The sequence below is a fragment of the Camarhynchus parvulus genome, chromosome 3 (genome assembly GCF_901933205.1).
Source record: "Camarhynchus parvulus chromosome 3, STF_HiC, whole genome shotgun sequence".
In the NCBI taxonomy this organism is placed as follows: domain Eukaryota; kingdom Metazoa; phylum Chordata; class Aves; order Passeriformes; family Thraupidae; genus Camarhynchus; species Camarhynchus parvulus.
Window position 1 is genome coordinate 64160173 of NC_044573.1, and position 20603 is coordinate 64180775.

Here is a 20603-nt window from a genome sequence, read left to right on the forward strand (position 1 = left end):
TCAGAGCAGGAACAGATTCTGGCATCTCCCTCCCACAATGCCAACAGCTTCTTCTCTATTTCACTAAAGAGAGGGAAAGACTTACACTCTTCTTAACTCATATTCCATTTCTACCAAATGGAAAACAGGAAAAGCCAACTCCCATCAAAAACACTTGCCAGATGAGAAAACTAACGAGAATAAATGTGGCCCAGAAGACAGCACCCTTTTAAAATCAGTGCAGCTGAATTACATACTTCTGGACACACACACACAACAGCTCCTTTGACAAATGAACACCAAAGAGGACTAAGTAAACTAATGGACATCACTAAAAATGTTTCAAATTTTGTTTTCATTCCATTATCAGCTAATACTGGCTTACAGGTTGAAATTACCACTAGGGTTATGGTCTTGTTATTGGACATAAATTACTTCATTTATCTGTATTAGAGGCGCAGCAATCTGTTTCAAGCATAGTGTGCTTTTGTAAATGAGCACCTTGAAGCCTGAAATGCCTTGGAAGATGAGCTGGGGGGGTGTGGGGGGGAAAGCATCTTCTAGTTGTAAACTTTCAATTTTCAAAATTTCTCATGTTTTGCATTAAGACAAATCCATGACTTTTTGAGGTTCTTCATCCCAAGGGAACCTCACAGCACATGTGCTCATAGCAAACTTCAGGGATGCAGCAAAGCAGAGTTAATCACGGTCTCCTACATAAGCACTCCCACCACCAGATTACCATGAAGTCTTACTTGCTCTCCAACCAAAAAAATCTAGTGTGGACATAAGAAACCTTACTAAACACAGTCTCAAGAAAGACCAATCCTTCTTGAGAAGGATTTGACTTGTCTACGTTTTCTGTTAGGAAAAAAAAGTTATAGCAAAAGAGAAGATTCACCATCCAGCTCCAAAGTTCCTACAGGTTGCCACAGGTCAGATTCATCTGAAGGTGGAGTGAGACCTCTCATATTACACGGGCAACACGCAGTGTAAGGAAGCAAAGGTGACCACCACACCAAAGGGAATCTGAAATTATGGACTGAAGTTACTGTATCAGCTATAAACAGAAAACTGGCTTAATAAGCATCTCTATTTTTTACTGTGGAGCCTGCATGGCATCATTTGTGGACAGACCTTTCTGGTGAGAACAAGGGTCATCCACCTCCTCTAGGAAATTATTTGATCATTCCCATGGGCCATGGCACTTCCCAAAAAGCCGGCACACTCCCTGCAGATGGGCACTGTGCTGCTGTATGGGTGTGCTCGTTTGGTGTGTCCAAGAAAAATGACCAAGAGTGAATATGCACTGAAGAAATTTTTTCTTAAATCATGAGAGAAACCAAGTCGGAGAAAGCTGAAGGACAAACTTCAAAGCTTGAAGTGTTTTCAGTAAAATTCTCAGCTAGATGGATGACAGACATAAATACGTACAGACAGGTAAAGTAGGCAGTTCACAACGTGAATCTCAGAACTACCAATACTTACACACTTTACAGTCATAGCAATTTATGAGTCCCCATACAGCTGTTCTTGCAACAGGTGATTTCAGCTGAGTTTGAGCTCTGCTCACAAGCCTTTGAGCATGAGGCTTCTGTTGTTGTTGGGCTTGGGGACTAATTTTTGCAGTTTTTAATGTCAAACTTCTTCAGCAACCTCTTTTTCCTCAGCTTTCCTGGTAATTAGCCCTAATCAGTATTCAAGTGCTAATCTGCCAGGCTATCTGCTGACTTAAAGGAAGGGAACACCTCACTAATGGCCCCAGTGTTTCCCTCTGCCTGCAGAAACAACCCCGATAAGGACAGAGACTCCAGCCATCTCCAAAGAGACAGAGCCACAAAGAGCCCTTCTGATCGCTGCTGGCATCTGGCCTTCCCCTCATTAGCACATTAAAGCTGCTCTGTCCATCCCATAAGAGCCACTCTGTCCATTCCTCCCGCTTTCTCTATGGAGCCATTTATGGTGCTGCTCCTTTGAAACCCCCCTAGTTCAAGAGGCAGTAACCCCTTCCCAAAGCCCACAGCACAGCCAGTGTCAGAAATTCCCACTTACAGACAGGCACCCAGTAAGGAGTGGCATTTTGAATGTCACAGGTAGACAGAAGACACCCACATAATCTGCCTTGCCGAATTGCCCCTCCTAGGGAAATCTTTTCCCACTCAGTATGGGGACTGTCAGGTTTGGATTACAGCGCACTTACAATATCACATCACTTCAAACAACTCCTACTTCAGAACAGGACCAGCAAGGCTTGAATCTCCAAAAGTGAAATCCTCAGGAGCAAAAAAAAGGCAAGAGGGACAAAGCTTCCCAATCCTGGCTTCTAAACCTGTTAGGAAATGACACTCAGACACTTTGAAACCAAACTTGGACAGATTTCCAGTGCATGCTACAACAAAAACATGGAAGCTTTTTGTACTTTAGCTGATCTTCACACCTAAATCAAAGCATTTGGGGTGTGCTATGGCATGCCAATAAGTAAGTGTGCCTTCACTGAAATAAGTTGTTTGGAGGAAGAGCATCTTTTGCTCCCATTATTTCCCTTATGCACCCTAATCATTGGGAACACAGCAAGTTTGCAGAAATTGTTTGCTTACAAAATGGTGATTACAAGCTAACTAATGAGAAAAGGAAATAATGGACAATTTTTCATCACTTCATTTCTTTATGCTCTGCCAGGATGCTTTCCTACGGGCAGATATGACCTTCCCACTTCCTCAACCAAAAAGAATAATACTAACAGGCACAAGAAAGCCAACCTAGTTGCTTTATTTATGCTCTGATCTCATTTTCTTTGACTTACTTCAGAATGGTATAAATATTTTTACCTGAAAGGAGAACTGTGGCTATCTGAATTCAGCTCGGGCTCATTTTTCTACAGTCACTGTTATTCTGGGTGGACTTTGAGGAGCTATTTGTACTTTTTAAGAATAAAAATCCCAAAGGAAGCAAATTCTTTTGTTTTGAAGAAGAAAGCAAAGCAACTGAAGGTCATGAATACTCACTCTTTTTTTAGATTCATAAATGATATGTTTGATCCTTGACTTGATTTTCATTAAGGAAAAATGCCATAAATTATTTGGTTTGTTTGCCTCTCTGATCAGTCAACTGAAAGACGATTTTTGCTTTGGGGCAATGAAACATATCATCTCAATTTTATTATTATTCAGCTCCAAGTTCCTTTTAGTACATAAAATCCCTATGTCTGATTTATTATGCAGGTGCATGTTATTAGGGAAAAAAACCACATTGGGTTATAGCTTTCAATGCTTGCAGTGCCATTTAAACAGCTCCCATCCCTGAAGAGTTAGTAGCTTTGACACACAGGTCAAGTTCAAAGTTAGTCAGCTAGTGGGCCAAACTTCTTCAGCTCCAGTATCAGGGAGGAATTGGGCCTGTAACACACTAAAAAAATCAAGTTTTACTCAGACTGAACCCAAACAGATGGGCTTTCTTTCAAAAATAATCTATATTTCTTTTCTTCATATAATTTTGTTCAGTACATCACTACCTAATTTAATGAACTATACTTATTAGAAACATTTTTCTCTTCCTTTTCCTAAGACAGGAATTAGACCATGCAGTGGCTTTTACATAAGGCTGAAATTTACTTGACAAAGTAAATAAGTGAGCAAAGAAGCAGAGAAAGTCACACTGCTCCATAGATAACTTTTGCAATTCACTAGTGCAGAGAACAAAGCTATTTAAAAGATGAGATGGGACTGAATGGCTGAAATAACTCTTATTCCATTTTCTGATTCAAGTTGAGTATGTCTCTAATATTCTGATATGATTTTTAGGAAACTTCTGAGAAACACAAAGTGCCATTCAGCAGCTGCCAGCAAGAAAAAGCCCATGAAGACAACCTTGAAACAGCAAGATAAGGCACAGCCAGACTTTATAACTCATATTCCTTAAGGAAGCTCTAACAGACAGAAGTGGGTAAACCCAGAAAAATGCATGTGCCATCCAGCTGTCTAAAAAAGTCCTTGTCAAGGAAAGCAATACAATAGCAGTGCCTTAGACATTTCTCTGGAGACCTGAGTTCATCAACACAGCTATGGGATTTTTTGTTTCCAGGAATAATCTCATTTACTTAGCTAAAATAACTTTGACATAGTACCTAAAGATATTAACTTGTTTTGCTTGCAGAAACTTCATTTCCCCCCTGACCTGCTGCCCAGGACTATAGAGACAATGTCCATGTATTAGCAGGTGTCTCTCTTGTTGGCTTTCATTTAGAGACAATTTGCAAGAATCCCCCAAAGAGATTCCTTGGCAACCTGCTCCCCCTGTGTTTCAGCAATGTTTATTGTCTGTCCAGTTCCTCTCAAGAGATGATAACCACACTTCCCAACGTGAGACCAATCTGTAAATTAGTTCAAAAGGTTTCAGGAGACACAGGAGAATCTGCCAGGTGAGTCTCTGCCCTTCTGAAAGATCACCCAGGGAGTGCAAGAAAGGGACACAAGCTGCCTCTTGTGCTGGAATACAGCCAGATGGAGCAAGCTGGGACCCACCAACAGGTATCTGAAATACATAGGTGCTTGCTGGGGCAGAAGCACAGAGAACCACAGAACTCCAAACCACATCATTTATTTTCTATCTCCCCACTAGAGGTGGGAATCAATGAGGAGCAAGTAAGTCACTGCTTATTAAGTGGCCCTCTACAAGAAGGCATAGTTTGTGGAGTCCAATTTTTGCTGCACAGAAATTTGGGGAAGCAAGTAATCAAGCAATCAAGCAGCCATCATTATTCTTGCTATTCCCTGCAGCATAGCAGGGCACCATCAGTCAGGGACACCTGCTCAGCAAATGTCACAAGGCAGGTACCAGGCAGGGCCCTGCAGATGGGATTTATGGACCATGCGTGTGAGTCACAGGTGCAGGAACATATCTGCAGCACAACATTCTCCCTTTGAGCTGCTACAGCAACTCAAAGCCACCCTCTCCCAACTCAGAACCATAGAATCATTAAGGTTGGAAAAGACCTCCAAGATCCTGGAGTCCAACCAGTAACCCAGCACTAGCAGGTCCACCATTAAACCACATCCCTAAGCACCACAACTGCTTCAAGGACAACAGCAAGTTTGATCCTCTTGCAGCAAGTCCTGTTCACCATCACTGGCAGCCCAGAATTTATACACAAACTATTCCAGTAGATCCCATAATTGTGCTGAGCGTCTCCAGTCTTTCATAATTCTAACCATTCACTTTTGTGCTTTAATTACTTTCTGCTTTCTTGTTATGGACTTTTTTCAGTGTTTGCTGTGATCACTGAAATAGACTTTTACAGGCAGGCAGCTCTGCTTTCAGTGTGTTCTCTCCCAAATACCCTGCAGGTGTTGTTCCAGTGTTTCTCTATTACCTTGGGATCTACTGCGTGAACAGAGAGGAGAGGTTGGAAGGCGAAGTTAAAATAAACTTCCATCGCTTGTAAAACATTTTTAATTTATTTTAATTGTTTGATTTTAAGTCCTGAATTGCCATGGAAGGCAATTCAGGAATCAGCAAGTGCCTGGGTAACTGAACTGCTACAAAGAAAGAGAGAAAGAAACAATGATCAGTTCCTGCCAGTGTCTGTGTCCTTTCTCCTGATGTCTTGTTTCCTCCTTGACCACACCAGTCTGTCCCCTCCTGGGCACAGACTTTTTATCAACGCCTCTTGTGACAGGACAAGGGTTTTAAATTAAAAGTTTAGATATAAGGAAGAAATTTTCTATTACGGGGTTGGTGAAACTCTGAAAGAGCCTGCCCAGAAATGTGGTAGATGCCGCATCCCTGGAAGCAATCAGGGTCAGGTTGGATGTGGCTCTGAACAGCCTGATCTAGTTGAAGATGTTCCTGCTGATGGTAGCAGGGGTTGGATTAGGTGACCTTTAAAGGTCGCTTCCAACCCAAACCATTCTGTGATTCCACCAGCCAAAAGCAAGTTTCTGGCAGCCCCAGTTGTTGTCAACATTTTTGTATTGATGCCTGCCTGAAGATCCCCTACTTTGTGTAGCAGAAAACAGAAGCACAATGAATCAGTCAGGAGCCTTCCACTAATGGGTGTCAAGCAAATGGTGCACACAAAGCGTAGATGGCACAGAGAAAGTGTTACCCTCTTCCAGGGGAAAAACAATTGGAAAAGGCAGTGTTTGGTTTGTTGGGATCTCCTACTTCTTTAGGGATATGGCATACATGTTTCTTTCTTTCCCACAAGTACTTTCAGACTATTGTTTCCATAGAGAATGAAAATATAAACACTGTGTCAGAATTCATTTCACTGTATCAACACAAATACTGATGAAAGCTGTGATGTTACATGGAGACATCAGTTCCCATATAAAGTTGAAAGAAACTTAAGGAAATCTAACTTTTGAAAAATTTCCATTGATACACAATGTGGGACTGGCTAAGAATTAAAACACCTCAGTAACATGTCTTCTCCTTCTCCATAAACCACATAAATTTGGAAAAATTTTATTTCATGTTTGAGGAGGAGAACACGATCATGAAAAAGTGACTGACTCCTGTTCCTTAGGCTGCTCTTCTGGGCTATGTGAGATCTCATTTTTAGGTTCAAGTTTATGAATCAGAACAAACAGATTTGAACTTCAGTCACCAGAGCAAATTTCTATCCTTCCCCCTCTTTAAAAAAATTAAAAAAAAAAAAGAAAATAGGAAAAAACAAAACACAACAAAACCCTACCACAACCTAGGTATTCTCATTTCAATCATACAATCATATATAAAGAACAACAAATACTGATTCGACATTCTATCTACAGCCCAGTCATATGCATGCATAAGCCTGCTAACTGTTTAAACTGTATGAATTCATCCAACACCTCCATGAAGACTGTGGTCAATCTGATGACTCCTCTGAGGTCATTATTGCCACCCTTGCACAGGAGAGCCTGCTGCTTTTGTATCTGACCTCTTCACCACATCTTCCTGTTTCTCTTGGTGCCCCTGGGGAAAAAATCTTTTCTCTAGTGTCTTGTTTCAGGACTGACACACACCTCAGGATGACCAAGCAGAGGGAGGGCGGGATCTTGCAAGCACAGGACACCTAAGATGACACGGACTGTCGGGCTGAGGAATTGAGCCAATTTTTCAATAGGGAGAGTTGCAAAATGCATGTGGTACAAGAAAATGTGTAACTGAGTTGAAGCAGCTCTTACTTGTTTCAACTTCTTTTAAACCCTTGTCATGCTCAAATAACAAAGATAAGTATTCCCTCTGTCACTGAAGCTTTGGGGAATTCTCCTGGAATGGTGACAGTTAATTAACTGCATGTAATAGGGATGTTCTGAGAGCAAATAGCTTCACGTATTTTTAACAATGTAACACTTGTAGGACTTGTAATTTTTAATAATTAAAAGCTTCATCTTCAAACCTAATACACCCATTTAGAATAGCTGGGTTCAGTAGCTCGTCCATGTTACAGAGATCTGAAACTAAAGCCGGGACAATGAGGCCAAGGCTGGTAGGCACCATCCCATTGCTGCAACCGCTCTGCTCAGCACGTAAGAGTCATTAGGCAGAACTGATGGCTCCAGCTGCCTTTTCAGACAGGAGCCCCTTCTGGAGAAGAGCAACCAGTTAGGCACTGGATGGACTCTGTTTCGTAGTAAAACCCTCTGCCCTCATCAACTGCAATGCAAAAGAAACAACCGGCAGAGAGGGGAGCGCAAAGGATTAACTAAGATGGTTCTAGCGTTTTCTTGTGCCTTCGATGAAATAATTTACTCCGAGTACCCTGCAGTTTTCCCATCTCTGCACTGACCGCTCTGAGCCACACGCAGGGGCGAACCGAGCGGCTCGCCTCCCGCCAGCAGCCCCAGCGTGCTGAACCGGGCAGAGATCCCACACGACGCCACCGGCACCCCGGAGCCTCAGGCCGCGCCCGGCCGCCGCTGGCGGACCCCGGCCGGGAGCCCCGGGGGCCGCCCCTTCCCCGCCGCCCTCTCGCCCGCGCTCCAACTTCCCGGGGCTGCGGCAGCGGGGATGCTGCTGCCTGCTCCCGCCTGTCCGTGACCGGCCGGGAAAGCGGGAGCCGGCGGGAGGGGCGGGGGCTCCGCTGCGGAGGCTGTGCCTGTGGGCACGGCAGGTGCCATCGGCACCGGCGGGGAGGGCGCGGGCTGCCGGCTCACGCCGCCGCCTCGCAGGCAACAATGGGCCGGGAGAGGCTCCGCGCCGTCGCTGCCTGCCCGCTCGGGGCTTCTGTGGGGAAAGGCGCTGCCAGCCCACCCCAGCCCGGCTGAGCCGAGTCGGGCCGGGTCGGGTCGGGGCCCCTCCGACGGCGGCCCTCGGGACCTGCGCGCCCCAGGGCGAGCGGCACCGTGCCGTGTAGCCAGAGCCCCGCTCCATCCCCTGACCTCACCTGTTCAGCACTTTCCTGATCCTCTGGCGCACGCTGGAGGAGGGCGCGGAGATGCCGCTCCTGCCGCCGCCGCTGCCGCCCTCCGCCGGCAGGTTCTCGATGGTGGCCACGACATGGCTGGGCTGCGGCGAGTGGTGCGGCGGCGGCGGCGGCTGCGGCGGCGGCGGGTGGCGGTGGTGGCGGTGGCGCTCGGGGGAGAGCATCGCGGCGGGGCTGCGCCTCAGCGGAGAGCGGGGCGCATCCCGGCGGGAGGGCGGCGGGCGCTGCTGCCGCCGGCGCTGGCTCCCTCGGCTTCCGGGCAGCTCCAGACCCTCGCCCGCTCCTCCCTCACTGGGCTGCCATGCAGCGAGGGGCGGGATGCTGCCGCCGCCGCCAGCGAGTGCCGCTCACGGCCGACGAAGTGGCAGCAGTTTGGCGACCCTCCTCCTCCTCCTCCCCACACCCCCGCGCCCAGCCGGTGCCTCCCCCCGGCGGAGCCGCCGCCGCTGCGCCGCCTCGATCCCCTTTGTTCCCGCTCGCCACCGCCCCGCGCACCCCTGACGCGCGGCTGCTGCCGCGGCACGGCACGGCCCGGCACGGCACGGCACGGCACAGCACGGCGCGGAGCCCCCGGAGCCCCCGGAGCCCTGCGCGCCGCGGGGCCGCCGCCGAGCGCGGCCGGGGCCGCCAGGGGGAGCCCGCGGCGGCGGCAGCGCCTCCGGGGCAGCGCGGCCGGGCCGGTCCCGAGGGGTCCCGAGGGGTCCCGAGGGGTCCCGAGGGGTCCCGAGGGGTCCCGCCCGCCCCGAGGGCTCTGCCGGCTCCGAGGGCTCTGCCGGCCTCCAGCTGAGCTCCGCGTCGGCAGGGCCCCGACTTTGCCCCATGAAACCCTCATCGGTTTTCTTCGGGGTGTTTAGTTGTCTTTGTGGGGTGGTTTTTTTGGGGTGTTGTTTCTTTGGGTTGGAGATGCTCACGGCTGGGCGGCACGGCACTTCCTCCCTGGCCGGTGCTGTGTGAACACCCGGGAGCTGCCGTACATTTGTCTTCTGAAACGCGGCATGGCCGGTGTCGTCTTCAGCCACCTGGGAAAAGCGTAAAGAAAAAATCGCCTCTGAGCAACGCCCTGGCTCTCACACTGCCAGAGGCACGTAAGGGACTGAGGGAGGCATGGCAGTCGCTGTAAAGTTCAGAGCTCCATACATTTTTCATAGAGACAGTGCACTTGAAGTTCATGCCTGGGCGAGGCTTGTTAAAGTGTTGTGTTTCTCTCGTTCAGATACTGGGAGACTCCCCAAAGAGAAATGGAATGAACGTGGGTTCAATATTTCTTACTCTAAACATAAAGATCTTTCACTTCAAAAATTGAATTAGGCTCAGAGGAGGTGTCTTTTTAATCGATCATGTCTCTCTAAAACATATTACATGATAATTTTGCTAAGCCCTTTAAGTGACATACATTTGAAATTTCACCTTCTTCATTCTATTGTTCCCCTCTACTTATTTTTGTCAAGGATTCTTTCCCTATATTTCCGTTTGTATGAACCTTACACAAAGCTGTGAAGATGAGATGAACATTCATGGTAAGCAGGGAAATGTGGTTGTAAAGCCATGCAGCATCTCCCACCGAAATCAGATAGATGTGATATTCAAAATTATATTTGCCTTTTTTTTTTTTTTAATTTTTAGGTTTCAGGACGGTAAAGTCTGTTTATAGGAACTCTTCCTTTTGCCAATATCAATGTTTAATGTGTCGGTTTACTCTGAGTACCTGAACAGCCTCTGTCTAACAGGTCTTCAGATGAGATCCGGTGGAGCATGTTGCTTTACCAGAGGAATGCTTTTGAAGATGGGGCTCGCTCGCTCGAAATCCTGTAAAGTTCATTCTCTGTTCTGGGCAAACAGCCAGCTGTTTTCAGCGCGAGCCGAATCTCAGTTGAATCGGATTATGCTACTGAGAGATTCTCCTCTCTCCCATTCCCCCCATGGCAACCACATGCTTCCATAAGTGGAGAGAAGATGAGGTTCATTCTCCCTGGCAGCTCTTGGAAGTGGAAGGGACAGAGGCTGGGGAGCTGCGGTGCCCCGCAGCCGGGCGGTGCAAGGTTGGTTAGCTGCGGGGCTGGCGGCCGACAGCCGGCTCCGCCTGGCTCCGTCCCGCTGCAGCATCTCCCCGCTCGCACACTCATCTGTGTCCTATGCACTCTCGCACCTGTTTGTTAGTTTCCATGCCCTCTGTTAAACAGGCTGTCTGTCCACACTGCGGCTGGATGAGTACTCTGGAAGCACTCACTGTGAGATGGGAAAGGGTTGAGGTCAGAGATGTGTTTGCTTCTGGGTGCTCAGTGGCCATTTCAGACTAATTCCGACCGCTGAGCAGACCAGAACAACAGTGTTTGTGTAACTTTATTCCCGCTGATTAAACCAAATGAATGCATACCTGGAGTCCAATTTGGGATGTGCCCATAAATGGGGGGGGGGGGGCTGTAGGGATGTCCTGTCCTCAGAGCAGCCCCCTTATGTGGCAGCCCCCTTTTTGACAATGCAGAGAAAGACTGTAGGTCTGTGCAGACAGCCCTGCTGCCATTGTGACAAATGGATTTCTTGCACATGCAGGTCCATCATAAATACGATGCCAAACTTTTGCTGTGTCCAATGAAATTGTTTCCAATTACTTTTTACTTTGTCTCACCCCCACACCATACCACACACAGAGCATTACACCATCCCATGGCTTCATGCTTTTAATATTGCAGCTTAGCCATGCAGGGCTTTTTCCACTGTTAGACAAAAGTACTGGGAGGAGCAATTGCACAGGATGCATTCTGTTTAGTAATATCAGCAGTGGACTGCATCATACAATCAGTAGGCACTGATTGAGAGCAGCATTTTTTAATATTTTAATAATTGCTCAAGATGCTGTTCCTGTGGCTCAGTATCCCCCAGTCCTAGCATTCCTGGCCTGATTTCAAACTAAGTGCTAAGCATGCTCTTGTAACTGTTAGTTTCTATGATGACATTCAACTATGGCACCTCCGACATTTTCATTTATGTAACACCCAACTGGAGTAGTTTTCCCAGAATATAGGCATAGAATCTGTATAATTGTGAAAATTTATTTTTGTTAAGCATTTCACCCCCCAGGTGAACATGCTTGAGGTTAGTTTGATGACTCCTTTTTGCCATTTACCCTGAAGAAGCAGTTCACCTTCCAGCAATTGAATCTGGTTTCAAGTGCGGGTTTTCCAATATTGTCACATGAGCTTAAACCCAGGGTCTCAAAGGCACTGAACTTCCTCAGCCTTTTTGTTCTCCAACAGTCTCCATGAATAAGAGAAAAACTCTCCATGGCCACCAGAGTTCACAGGGGATCAAGTCCTTTTAACTTTTGAGTTTCTGTCAATAAAGATGTACAAAGCTGTTAGAAAAGCAACCTCAGTGACTGCCTAACACACTGCCCAGGAGTCTGGCCTAAGCCTAAATCCCTGTGCCTGAAGCACAATCCTTAAACTAGATGGGGAAGTCCTCTCCTGGGGCTCCAACCTTGCAGCTGTGCTCTGATCCCACTTGAGAGCTGGAAGGATTGTGGCAGGACCAGAGGCTAACCAGTAACTAGAGGCACAATATAGTACCAGTAGAACTTGTAAGTAGGGCAGCAGTACTAACAAAGAAGAAATTTTTATATAAAGGCATGCCCCTATACCTACAAATAGGTTGAACAGTTTCCCTGGATGCAAGGACTTGGGCTCTCACCTCTGCTTAGCCAAATTTTAGAGATTTTAAACTCAATTTTTGCTTTTTCAGCTGAGTCTCCTAGAATTGCTGAAGTTGCTTTTTCTGTTGGCACCCTTTGGTTCCCAGCTCCAAGAAAAGAACCCCAAATTTCAATGGTTGCAGTTCTGTGGAAAAGCTCTGGGTTCTGTAGCTCTCAAGCAGCTCTCAAGGCTGCTTGTCTTATTTTGGGGATTCAGCCAGACAAAGTAGACTCTTCCGTCACATTTTTTTCAAGGATGGGAAAACGGAGGTACTGAAGCAGCTCTAGCCAAGACAGGACATGCACTGTCATTTCTCAATCAACCACCAAGGATGCCAAGAGGAAGAATCATGATGGCTATTTCATCCCTCTGAATGACTGTTATATATTTCCTTTTTGATTTGTATAGAATATATAAATTCTATGTTGATACGTAAATTTTAATATTTGATATAACATTTTATCTTAAACATTTTTATTTTATTAAAACATTGCTTGATTATGACTAAGAAATCAAATATTACTTTTTTTTTCTTCATCCCTGGAATGAAATAGTTGCAGCTGGAGGGAATGAGATCTTTCATTAACACACTCTGCTGCAACACCAGATGGATCAGCATTAGCTCATCCCACTTATTCCTGCATGGTGCTCCAGAGAGTATTTAGTCATATTTCTGGTGAGTTTGGGTTGAGCACTATCCTGAAGCTGTAGTGCTTCTGTCTAGCTTATTTGAAAGAAACCCAGGTATTTCTAAAGTCAGAACTGCATTGAAAATGCTGACAGCCTTTTTTGTGGTGCTTTTGGGGGACAAGCTACAGCCATGGAGGCAAAGTGTTGGTGTTAACAAAAGTCCTTCGCTGAAAATCCTTCCCAGCCTCTCCTTGGGCAGAGTTTATTAGGAGAGTCCAACTACTCCAACCACCTCCCAACACACATGAGAAAGTAACAAATTTCCAACATGGGAGGTAGACTATGACAGAAAAAAGAAGGGTAGAGCACAGCAGAACAGCCTTCATGTTATTCCTCAGCCTCCATGCACCACTGTCCCACTTTGGCACCATTGTTACAGGTACTCATGGCCTCACAACACAAGGGGTTACAAGATGAGAAGTCATCAGTCACAAATCATGAGCGTAGTGTGTCTATTCATACATGTTAGTGGATCTATGAACATGTTAGAATATCTTTGGAAAGGCAACGTAGCTATGGGGAATATCAGCACAAAACTCACATACAGTACCCAGCCAAGAACTCTGCATCTGATGAAACAAGAGGGGAGGAGCATGGAGGCACAGACAGAGCTGCTCTCCCCACCAGTTCTCTCTTCTTTGCCTTGCATGTGATGTGAGACACCCCACCTGCATGGTGGAGGAAGGTTGTGGGTGGTGATGTCTATTATTCACATCACATCATAAAAATACTTTATATTTTTCATTAGCTGCAGAAGGGAATATAACAACTGACTAATAATTTTCTTTCTAGTAGGGGAATATTCACACACACGAGCAGAGACAGGGAGAATTGCATTGCAGTGCCTTTGGAGCCTGAGACCAAGCAGCTGCATCCATATAAAGAAGATAGATTATACAATACAGAAAAGGTAAAATTAAATAGAATTTATTCAATTCCATCACCTTCGGTGAGCAGCAAAAGCACAATAAAAAGTACAATAAATAATCTGCAAATGTCTGAGCCTACAATAGTACAAGGTTCACAAGCAGTTCAGAAGCAGAACATCTGGAATAGCTCTGTTTCTCTAAGGAGGAGAATGGGGAGAGCTCCTGCCTCACATGTGATTGCCTCTTCTTTGAGATTTCCTTGCTTCACTGCTGCAGCAATCATTTCAGCGCTTTGTCACAGCCGTGCAATCACCGGCAGCTTTTTGACAGTTGCAGACGTTTACCTACTTGTCCTCTTCCTGATTTGCATAAGCATAAATGAATCCTGCAGAGATTAATTAAGAACAGTATTAACTTTCCTGCTTTGCTTGTAGCATAGGTCACTCACAGACTCAAAACCTCAGACTGGAAAGAGAGCTGAATCTCGAAAGCAACAGCTCATCAGCTCATCAGCTCAGGAAGCTGCGGGGAGGCAGACTGCTATTTCCCTTGCTGATATTCAGTACTGGAAAAGCAAGCAGGAAGAAGTCCCTAACCTGCTACCAAAAGAGAAATTAAGTTATTATAAATCGTGTATTGCTGGTTTTGTGCAGCTCAGTAGCATTTTCAATCTACTTGTTCTTTTTACAAAAACACATTACAATTAATTTCTTTGATTGTGTGATTCTTGTCCTTCCTCATTGCATTATTAAATGTTAGCCTACAGCATGCCCTGATTTAAGTGTCTCTACTTGTCCAGAAATAACAAGTTTTTTAAATAATCCTGTTCTTCTATGGAAAAACAATAACTCTTTTCAATGTTACTGTTCAGCAAACAGAAAATGTGATACAGATGAGAAAAGTCAAACCAATTCCTTTTGATTTTGAGGAAGCAAGTCTTGAAAAGTCCAGTTCAGGAGAAATATGACAATTTGATATTGCTTTATTTCCTTACTTATCTGTACTTTATAGAAAACTCCCCAGTCCTGCAGGATATTCTCTGCCTGGGGGATTTGGTGAGCAGGTTGGAGACATGCTTCGACACACAACTTGGGAAATATTTTTGGAAATTACACACCTCACAGCAGAGGTGGTTTATTAGTCCATTTGCAAGCCAGATAATTATCAATCTGTCAAGGAGAGGCCTGGGTTTCCAAGAACGAAGTAACCCTTGGACTGAGAGGCATTTCACTGCCCGGGTTTCAGCACACCATCTCCATACAGCAGTAGCTCAGTGGAATGTAGAGGCCTGTGACGTACATGAGATCATTTAAGGTGATCTTGAGGTCCACCTGGCCATGCCTTTTCTGGGTAAGCAATGTCCAAACAAAACTCAGGGTGAGAGGTGAGAGATGCAGAATGACAGAATCATTTCAGTAGGAAAGGACCTTGAGGATCACCAAGTCCAGCCATTAACTCAGCACTGCCAGGCTACCACTAAACCATGGCTTCAAGCACCACATGTACATGTTTTCTAAATGCCTCCAGGGCCGGTAACTCAACCACTTCCCTAGGCAACCTCTTTCAATGCTGAACAACCCTTTTGGTGCAACTTGTCTTGTCAGCCTGGTGTTTATTATGTGTGAGAAGAGACCAACCCCCACCTTGCTGCAACCTCCTTTCAGGCAGCTATGCACAGCAATAAGGTCCCTCCTGAGCCTCCTTTTGTCCAGGCTAAACAACCCCAGATCCCTTGGTTGTTCCTTGTAAGGCTTGTTCTCCAGACCCTTCACCAGCTCCACTGCCCTTCTCTGGCCATGCCCCAGCACCTCAATGTCTCTCTCTATTAGTGAGGGGCCCAGAATTGAGCACAGGATTCAAGGTATGGCCTCACCGTGCCAGGTACAGGGGGACAATCACTGGTTCTGCTGACCACACTGCTTCTGATACAGGCCAGGACTGTCAGATTCCAGGGCAAAGTGACACAGCAGTTTTGCTGGACAAGAATTCCATCTGGAAAAAGGATTTCAACATTTAAAGCAAATCACCTCAGGAGAAAAATGAGAGTTCATTTTGTAAGGGAGAAAAGCCATTAGATGGACTGTAGAGAAATTAAAGGGGCTTCCCAAACAGTAAATGTGTTAACCTCTAGAGAAAACCAACCATACATATTGTATGCCTTAGCAGTATTATAATATATCTCATTGACAGACTTTTGTCCTAGTTAATAACAGCAGAAGCCTCTGGGTTTCCAATTATTGCTGTCATATCTCCCAGGGGGAACAAAATGGTAGGGTTGAAACCTAAATTAAACCCACTGGAGATGCAAGGAAGGTGCCAGGGAGTGCAGCCCCAGCCCTGGCCGAGTGCAGGTGCAGTGTGGTGCTCCCTCCTCCCCAGGGCCATGGGGAGAGGGGTCCAGGCTGCAGAAGACAGGGGCAGAAGGGTTGTGGTTTCAAGCAGTGGTCATGACAGTGGTGCAGGTTTAGCTTTTCCCTCTTCATTTCACCTGCACACACCGGCCATTTGAGACGGTGCTGCTGTGACCACAGCTGTGTCTTTGCTGGCACTGCCTGCCCTTCACCACGTATTCAAACTTCTCATGTCTTCTCTCTCTGCCCTTTTGTACTCTAGTTCCACCTGCCTCACCTCCCCAGCACAATCCTACCTTCTCAGAGCTGATCCAAAAATCTGCGACAGACAACACAGCAACACTTTAGTTAATGCTACAGGGGAGGACAACGACTGACCTTTGCACTGCCTTTCCTCCTTTCTATCATTTCTAACTTCCTGAGACTTCCCAGGACTGTCAGAATCCTGGTTACACCTTGAGGCTGCCCTAGAGTGTGGGAAACACAAGAACAAGCCTGCTCTTTTTCTAGTATGACAGTGCTCTAAAGACACCAAATCAGAGCAATTTTAGCATAGAGATTACAACAAGCCCAGTGCTTTATTAACTCCATCAAGCAATGGCACAGAATGCCCAGGATGAAAGTCTCTATCCTTGGAGGTTTTCAAGATCCAGCAAGTGAAATCACAAGGCACCTGGTTTCACAGGAGGTTGGATGTCACTGACATATTTTATGAAAAATCCCTTTGCCAGGATCTTTTCTCCTGAGAAGCTGGGGAGCTTCAGCTTCTCCATGTTTTGCTACTTTGGAATGTGATTTGGAGAACTGTTTACCCAGCATGGGAATTGTTTTTGCTTGATGACCAATCACAGCCAGCTGTGTCAGACTTTCTGAGCCTGTCATTGTTTTTTTTTATTATCATTCCTTTCTAGCTTTCTGATTAAATCCTTTCTTCTATTCTTTAGTATAGGTTTAGTATATAATTTTCTTATCATATCATAAAATAATAAATCACCCTTCTGAAACATGGAGTCAAGATTCTGATCTCTTCCCTCATTCTGGGAACCCTCAAACACCACCACAGTTGGACCAGAGTCCTTCTGTGTTCCCTTCCAAGGAAAGTTATCCTACAGTCCAGTGAATCAGGATTTTAGTTGTGCCAAGCCATGTTTCAGCAGTATGTGTATGTGTAACCATGGGGTCAGAAAAATCCAGAAGGGAAAAGAGATTGGAAGAATAACCTTTTCACTACTTCTCATTTTATTAGGATAAAGTTACAGAAAAACATGAAAGGATGAGGATCTATAAAGTGACTTACTCCTACATTCTGCAAGAACAAAGAAAAAATGTATGCAAATAAAGCAACAACAAAGCACTTGACAAATGCAAATTCTTAATTACTCAAATTTATTGGAAGGAATAGCAGAGATTCAGCTCTCTTGCCATATTCCTTGATAGACTGGAGAGAGGAGCACTTAGAATTATTGCCTCAGTAAGACTCAGTATGTATGTGACTGACTGGCTGTTTTAGTGTATCCATCAGCAGGATTAACAGCTAGAAAAAAAACAGATAAAAATCAGAATACTTCCTTTGGAAGCAACACTCTTTAGGGATATTTATTGTTGGTTTCTGGTGATTCTTTATATCTGGTACATTTTTGTGAAATGCCTTAATCTTTCAAAACTAAAGATTGATCTCCAGGTATTAACAAGTTCTTTCAAAGTGTAAAGTGCCTTTCCATGTTATCTTTTTTTCATGTGTCAATTTGTTTTGCAGGCCTTGTTGGCAAGACATAACTGCAATTCTGTGAGTGAACGAGAGTAGGGATTGTTGTTAAGCCAAGTCCAAAAGCTAGTATGCTGAAGGAATTAAAGATTAAATAGATAGCATTTTGGGGCAAGACAATCACACCTGCTAGTCATGCTTTGCAAATAGGGGAATTCTTTGGGTTATTAATGAAAGTTACTGTCAGGTTCAAGGCTTTATTAAATTATTCTTTATCATATTACTTCTGAATTACTGAAATAGCAGAAGGAGACATGATTAACAGGACAATTGTGCTTAGGAAGGTATCACCTAAGGAGGTCGTTATGTCAGCACCATCAGCAGTGTTCAAGATGAAGAAGGATGCGTGGAAAGTGGATTTTTTTCCATGGCTAACCCTGATTCTTTCCAGAAGTTAGATTTGATGATTAGAGAGTCATGTCCCATATAGAGTCTGAGAACATGCTAATGGTTAATAAAGGATTATCTGAATGAACACTGAATTTTGAAAGGAGCTATGGAAACCAGAGTCCATGGGCAAAAGAGTTGGACCAAATTCAGCTCTTTTTGCTGACTGGGTTGTTAACTTCTCTTGACTTGGTCATTTTAACTTATTCTCAGAGCATGTTCAACTAGCTCCCATACTTAACAACTGATGCAGGACTTGGTGGAAATTTTACTTGGTTTAAGACTTTTGCTGTAGATGCATAAACTGCTCTCACAAACACAGATCTTCTGATTTCTACACACATTTGTACCAAACTGCAGAGCTGGAGCCTCACCCTTCTCTGCACTTAGGATGGAGAGCAAGGAAACAGGATGAATAATGTGCTTGTCCTGGTGTACAAGCAGCCAGGATTTGCTTCTTCCTACACTGGGATTAATGAACATGTCTATCATATTCTGAACAGTATTTGACTGTCATGCCAACAGAAGCAAGAGCTATTCTCAGTGATAAGAACTACTTAGCAGACAGATATAATGCCCATGTTGAAGTAAAAGCAAGTAAATCCCACATAATGTGCTCCTGTACATACTGTGAAATCCTTCTTAAGGAAGCACAGCCTGGGTAACAGAGTTTAAATCCAGCTGAGATGTCTGGGACCGCTTTTTGGCTTTCTCTGACTCAGTAACCCAGCACAGAAGTGGAGAGAAAGTACCAGAAGGATAGTAGACATGCAAAATATTTCACAGCATCACTTGAAGACTGACTTGCACCCATTAAAATGTATTGCCTGACAACTAATCCTGTAAACTACTGCTTACTGCCCCATGAAAAGCCTGCCAGATAATGCCAGCATTTCTGCTTGCTCCCCTTCCTTGGACAAGCACAGACTGTATTTGCAGTTTGAAATTCAACTCCCTCCACCTCAATCTTTTCAAAGAATTTACCAGAAAGAAAAATGGGCAGCAAAGTTAATGTTACTGAAGGGGAAGTGTCCTTTCAAAATCAATGAAATGAACAAAGACATTTCAAATTGTACATCCAAGACTTCTGGTAAAGAGTAGAAATCTGTGATAAAATAAACATAACCCACCTTGGGCTTGAATCCCTCTGGATTTGAATCTGAGTCCTTTTGAAATTACAAGGAAGAGCAGATGGGTTGATGCAAGATGCAACCTCAGTACTGTGGTCCAGGAGCAAAGAAACCACAAGCCCCCCACAGCACAGCATCTTCCATTCAGTGAGTGTCAGCAGTTCAGTGCTTTGTAGATTAAAAGAGAGATTCTTCTGTTCTTCAAAATACCAGAAGTGGTCAGTACAATACCTGCACATGGGATATTTATTTACTCCAGATGAGGATCTCCTGCATGATTAAAATCTGCCTTGTGTCCAAGCCACATGTCATGACAAGACAGCAACTTGTTCATTCACCTTGACTCAAGAGCGTATGAAAGGGTACAAAACCTGTACTGAAAGCAGTTCAAAGAGTTTGGTGGATGAGAGGCTGGACACGACTGGGCAATGGGCACTTGCAGCCCAGAATGTCAGCTGTGTCCTGGGCTGAGTCAAAAGCAGTGTGGCCAGAAGGGAATGGAATGATTCTGCCCCTCTGCTCTGCTCTGCTGGGGTGAGACCCCATCTGCAGGGCTGCATCAGCTCTGGGATCAGCACAGAAAGAACATGGACCTGTTGGAATATTTCCAGAGGAGGGACATCAAGATGTTTAGAGGGATGGAGCACCTCTCATACAAGGAAAGGCAGAAAGAATTTGGTTTGTTCACCCTGGAAAAAAGACAGCTTGGATGACCTAACTGCAGCCTTCCAGTACCTGGAGGGACTCTGCAAGGAGGATGGAGGGAACTTTTGACATGAGCATGTAGTGACAGGAAAAGGGAGAATGGATGTGGTATTTTTGGGGTCCCCTGTAGTGGGGAGGAAAGATGAATCTGACTCCATGTTCCTAGAAGGCTAATTTATTGTTTTATGATATTATATATATAAAAGAATGCTATATTAAAACTATACTAAAGAATAGAGAAAGGATATCTATAGAAGGCTTAACAAGACACTAATGAAAAACCCATTACTCTCGCCAGAGTCCTGACACAGCCTGACCGTGATTGGCCATTAAGTCAAAACAATTCACATGTTGGATAAAAAATCCCCAACCACATTCCAAAGCAGCAAAACGCAGGAGAAGCAAATGAGATAATATTGTTTTCCTTTTTCTCTGAGGCTTCTCAGCTTCCCAGGAGAGAAGTCCTGGCAAAGGGATTTTTCCAGAAAATATGACAGTGACAAATGAATTCAAATTAGAAGAGAGATTCAGATTAGATATTAGGCAGGTTTTTGTTGTGAGGGTGATGAGGCAATGGAACAGTTTCCTCAGAGAAGTTGTGGGTCCCCATCCCTGGAAGTGCTCAGGA

At 45.0% G+C, this 20603-nt stretch overlaps 1 protein-coding gene across 1 annotated transcript in view; it reads right to left on the bottom strand.

Moving 5' to 3' along the window:
• The window catches only part of SLC35F1 (solute carrier family 35 member F1), a 226842-nt gene extending 217909 nt beyond the window's left edge, over positions 1 to 8933 (bottom strand). The window contains exon 1 of the mRNA XM_030944956.1: positions 8351 to 8933. Coding sequence (XP_030800816.1) covers positions 8351 to 8553 — 203 coding nt within the window. The 5' untranslated portion in view covers positions 8554 to 8933. The remainder of the gene's footprint in view (positions 1 to 8350) is intronic.
• Between the last annotated feature and the right edge of the window lie 11670 nt (positions 8934 to 20603).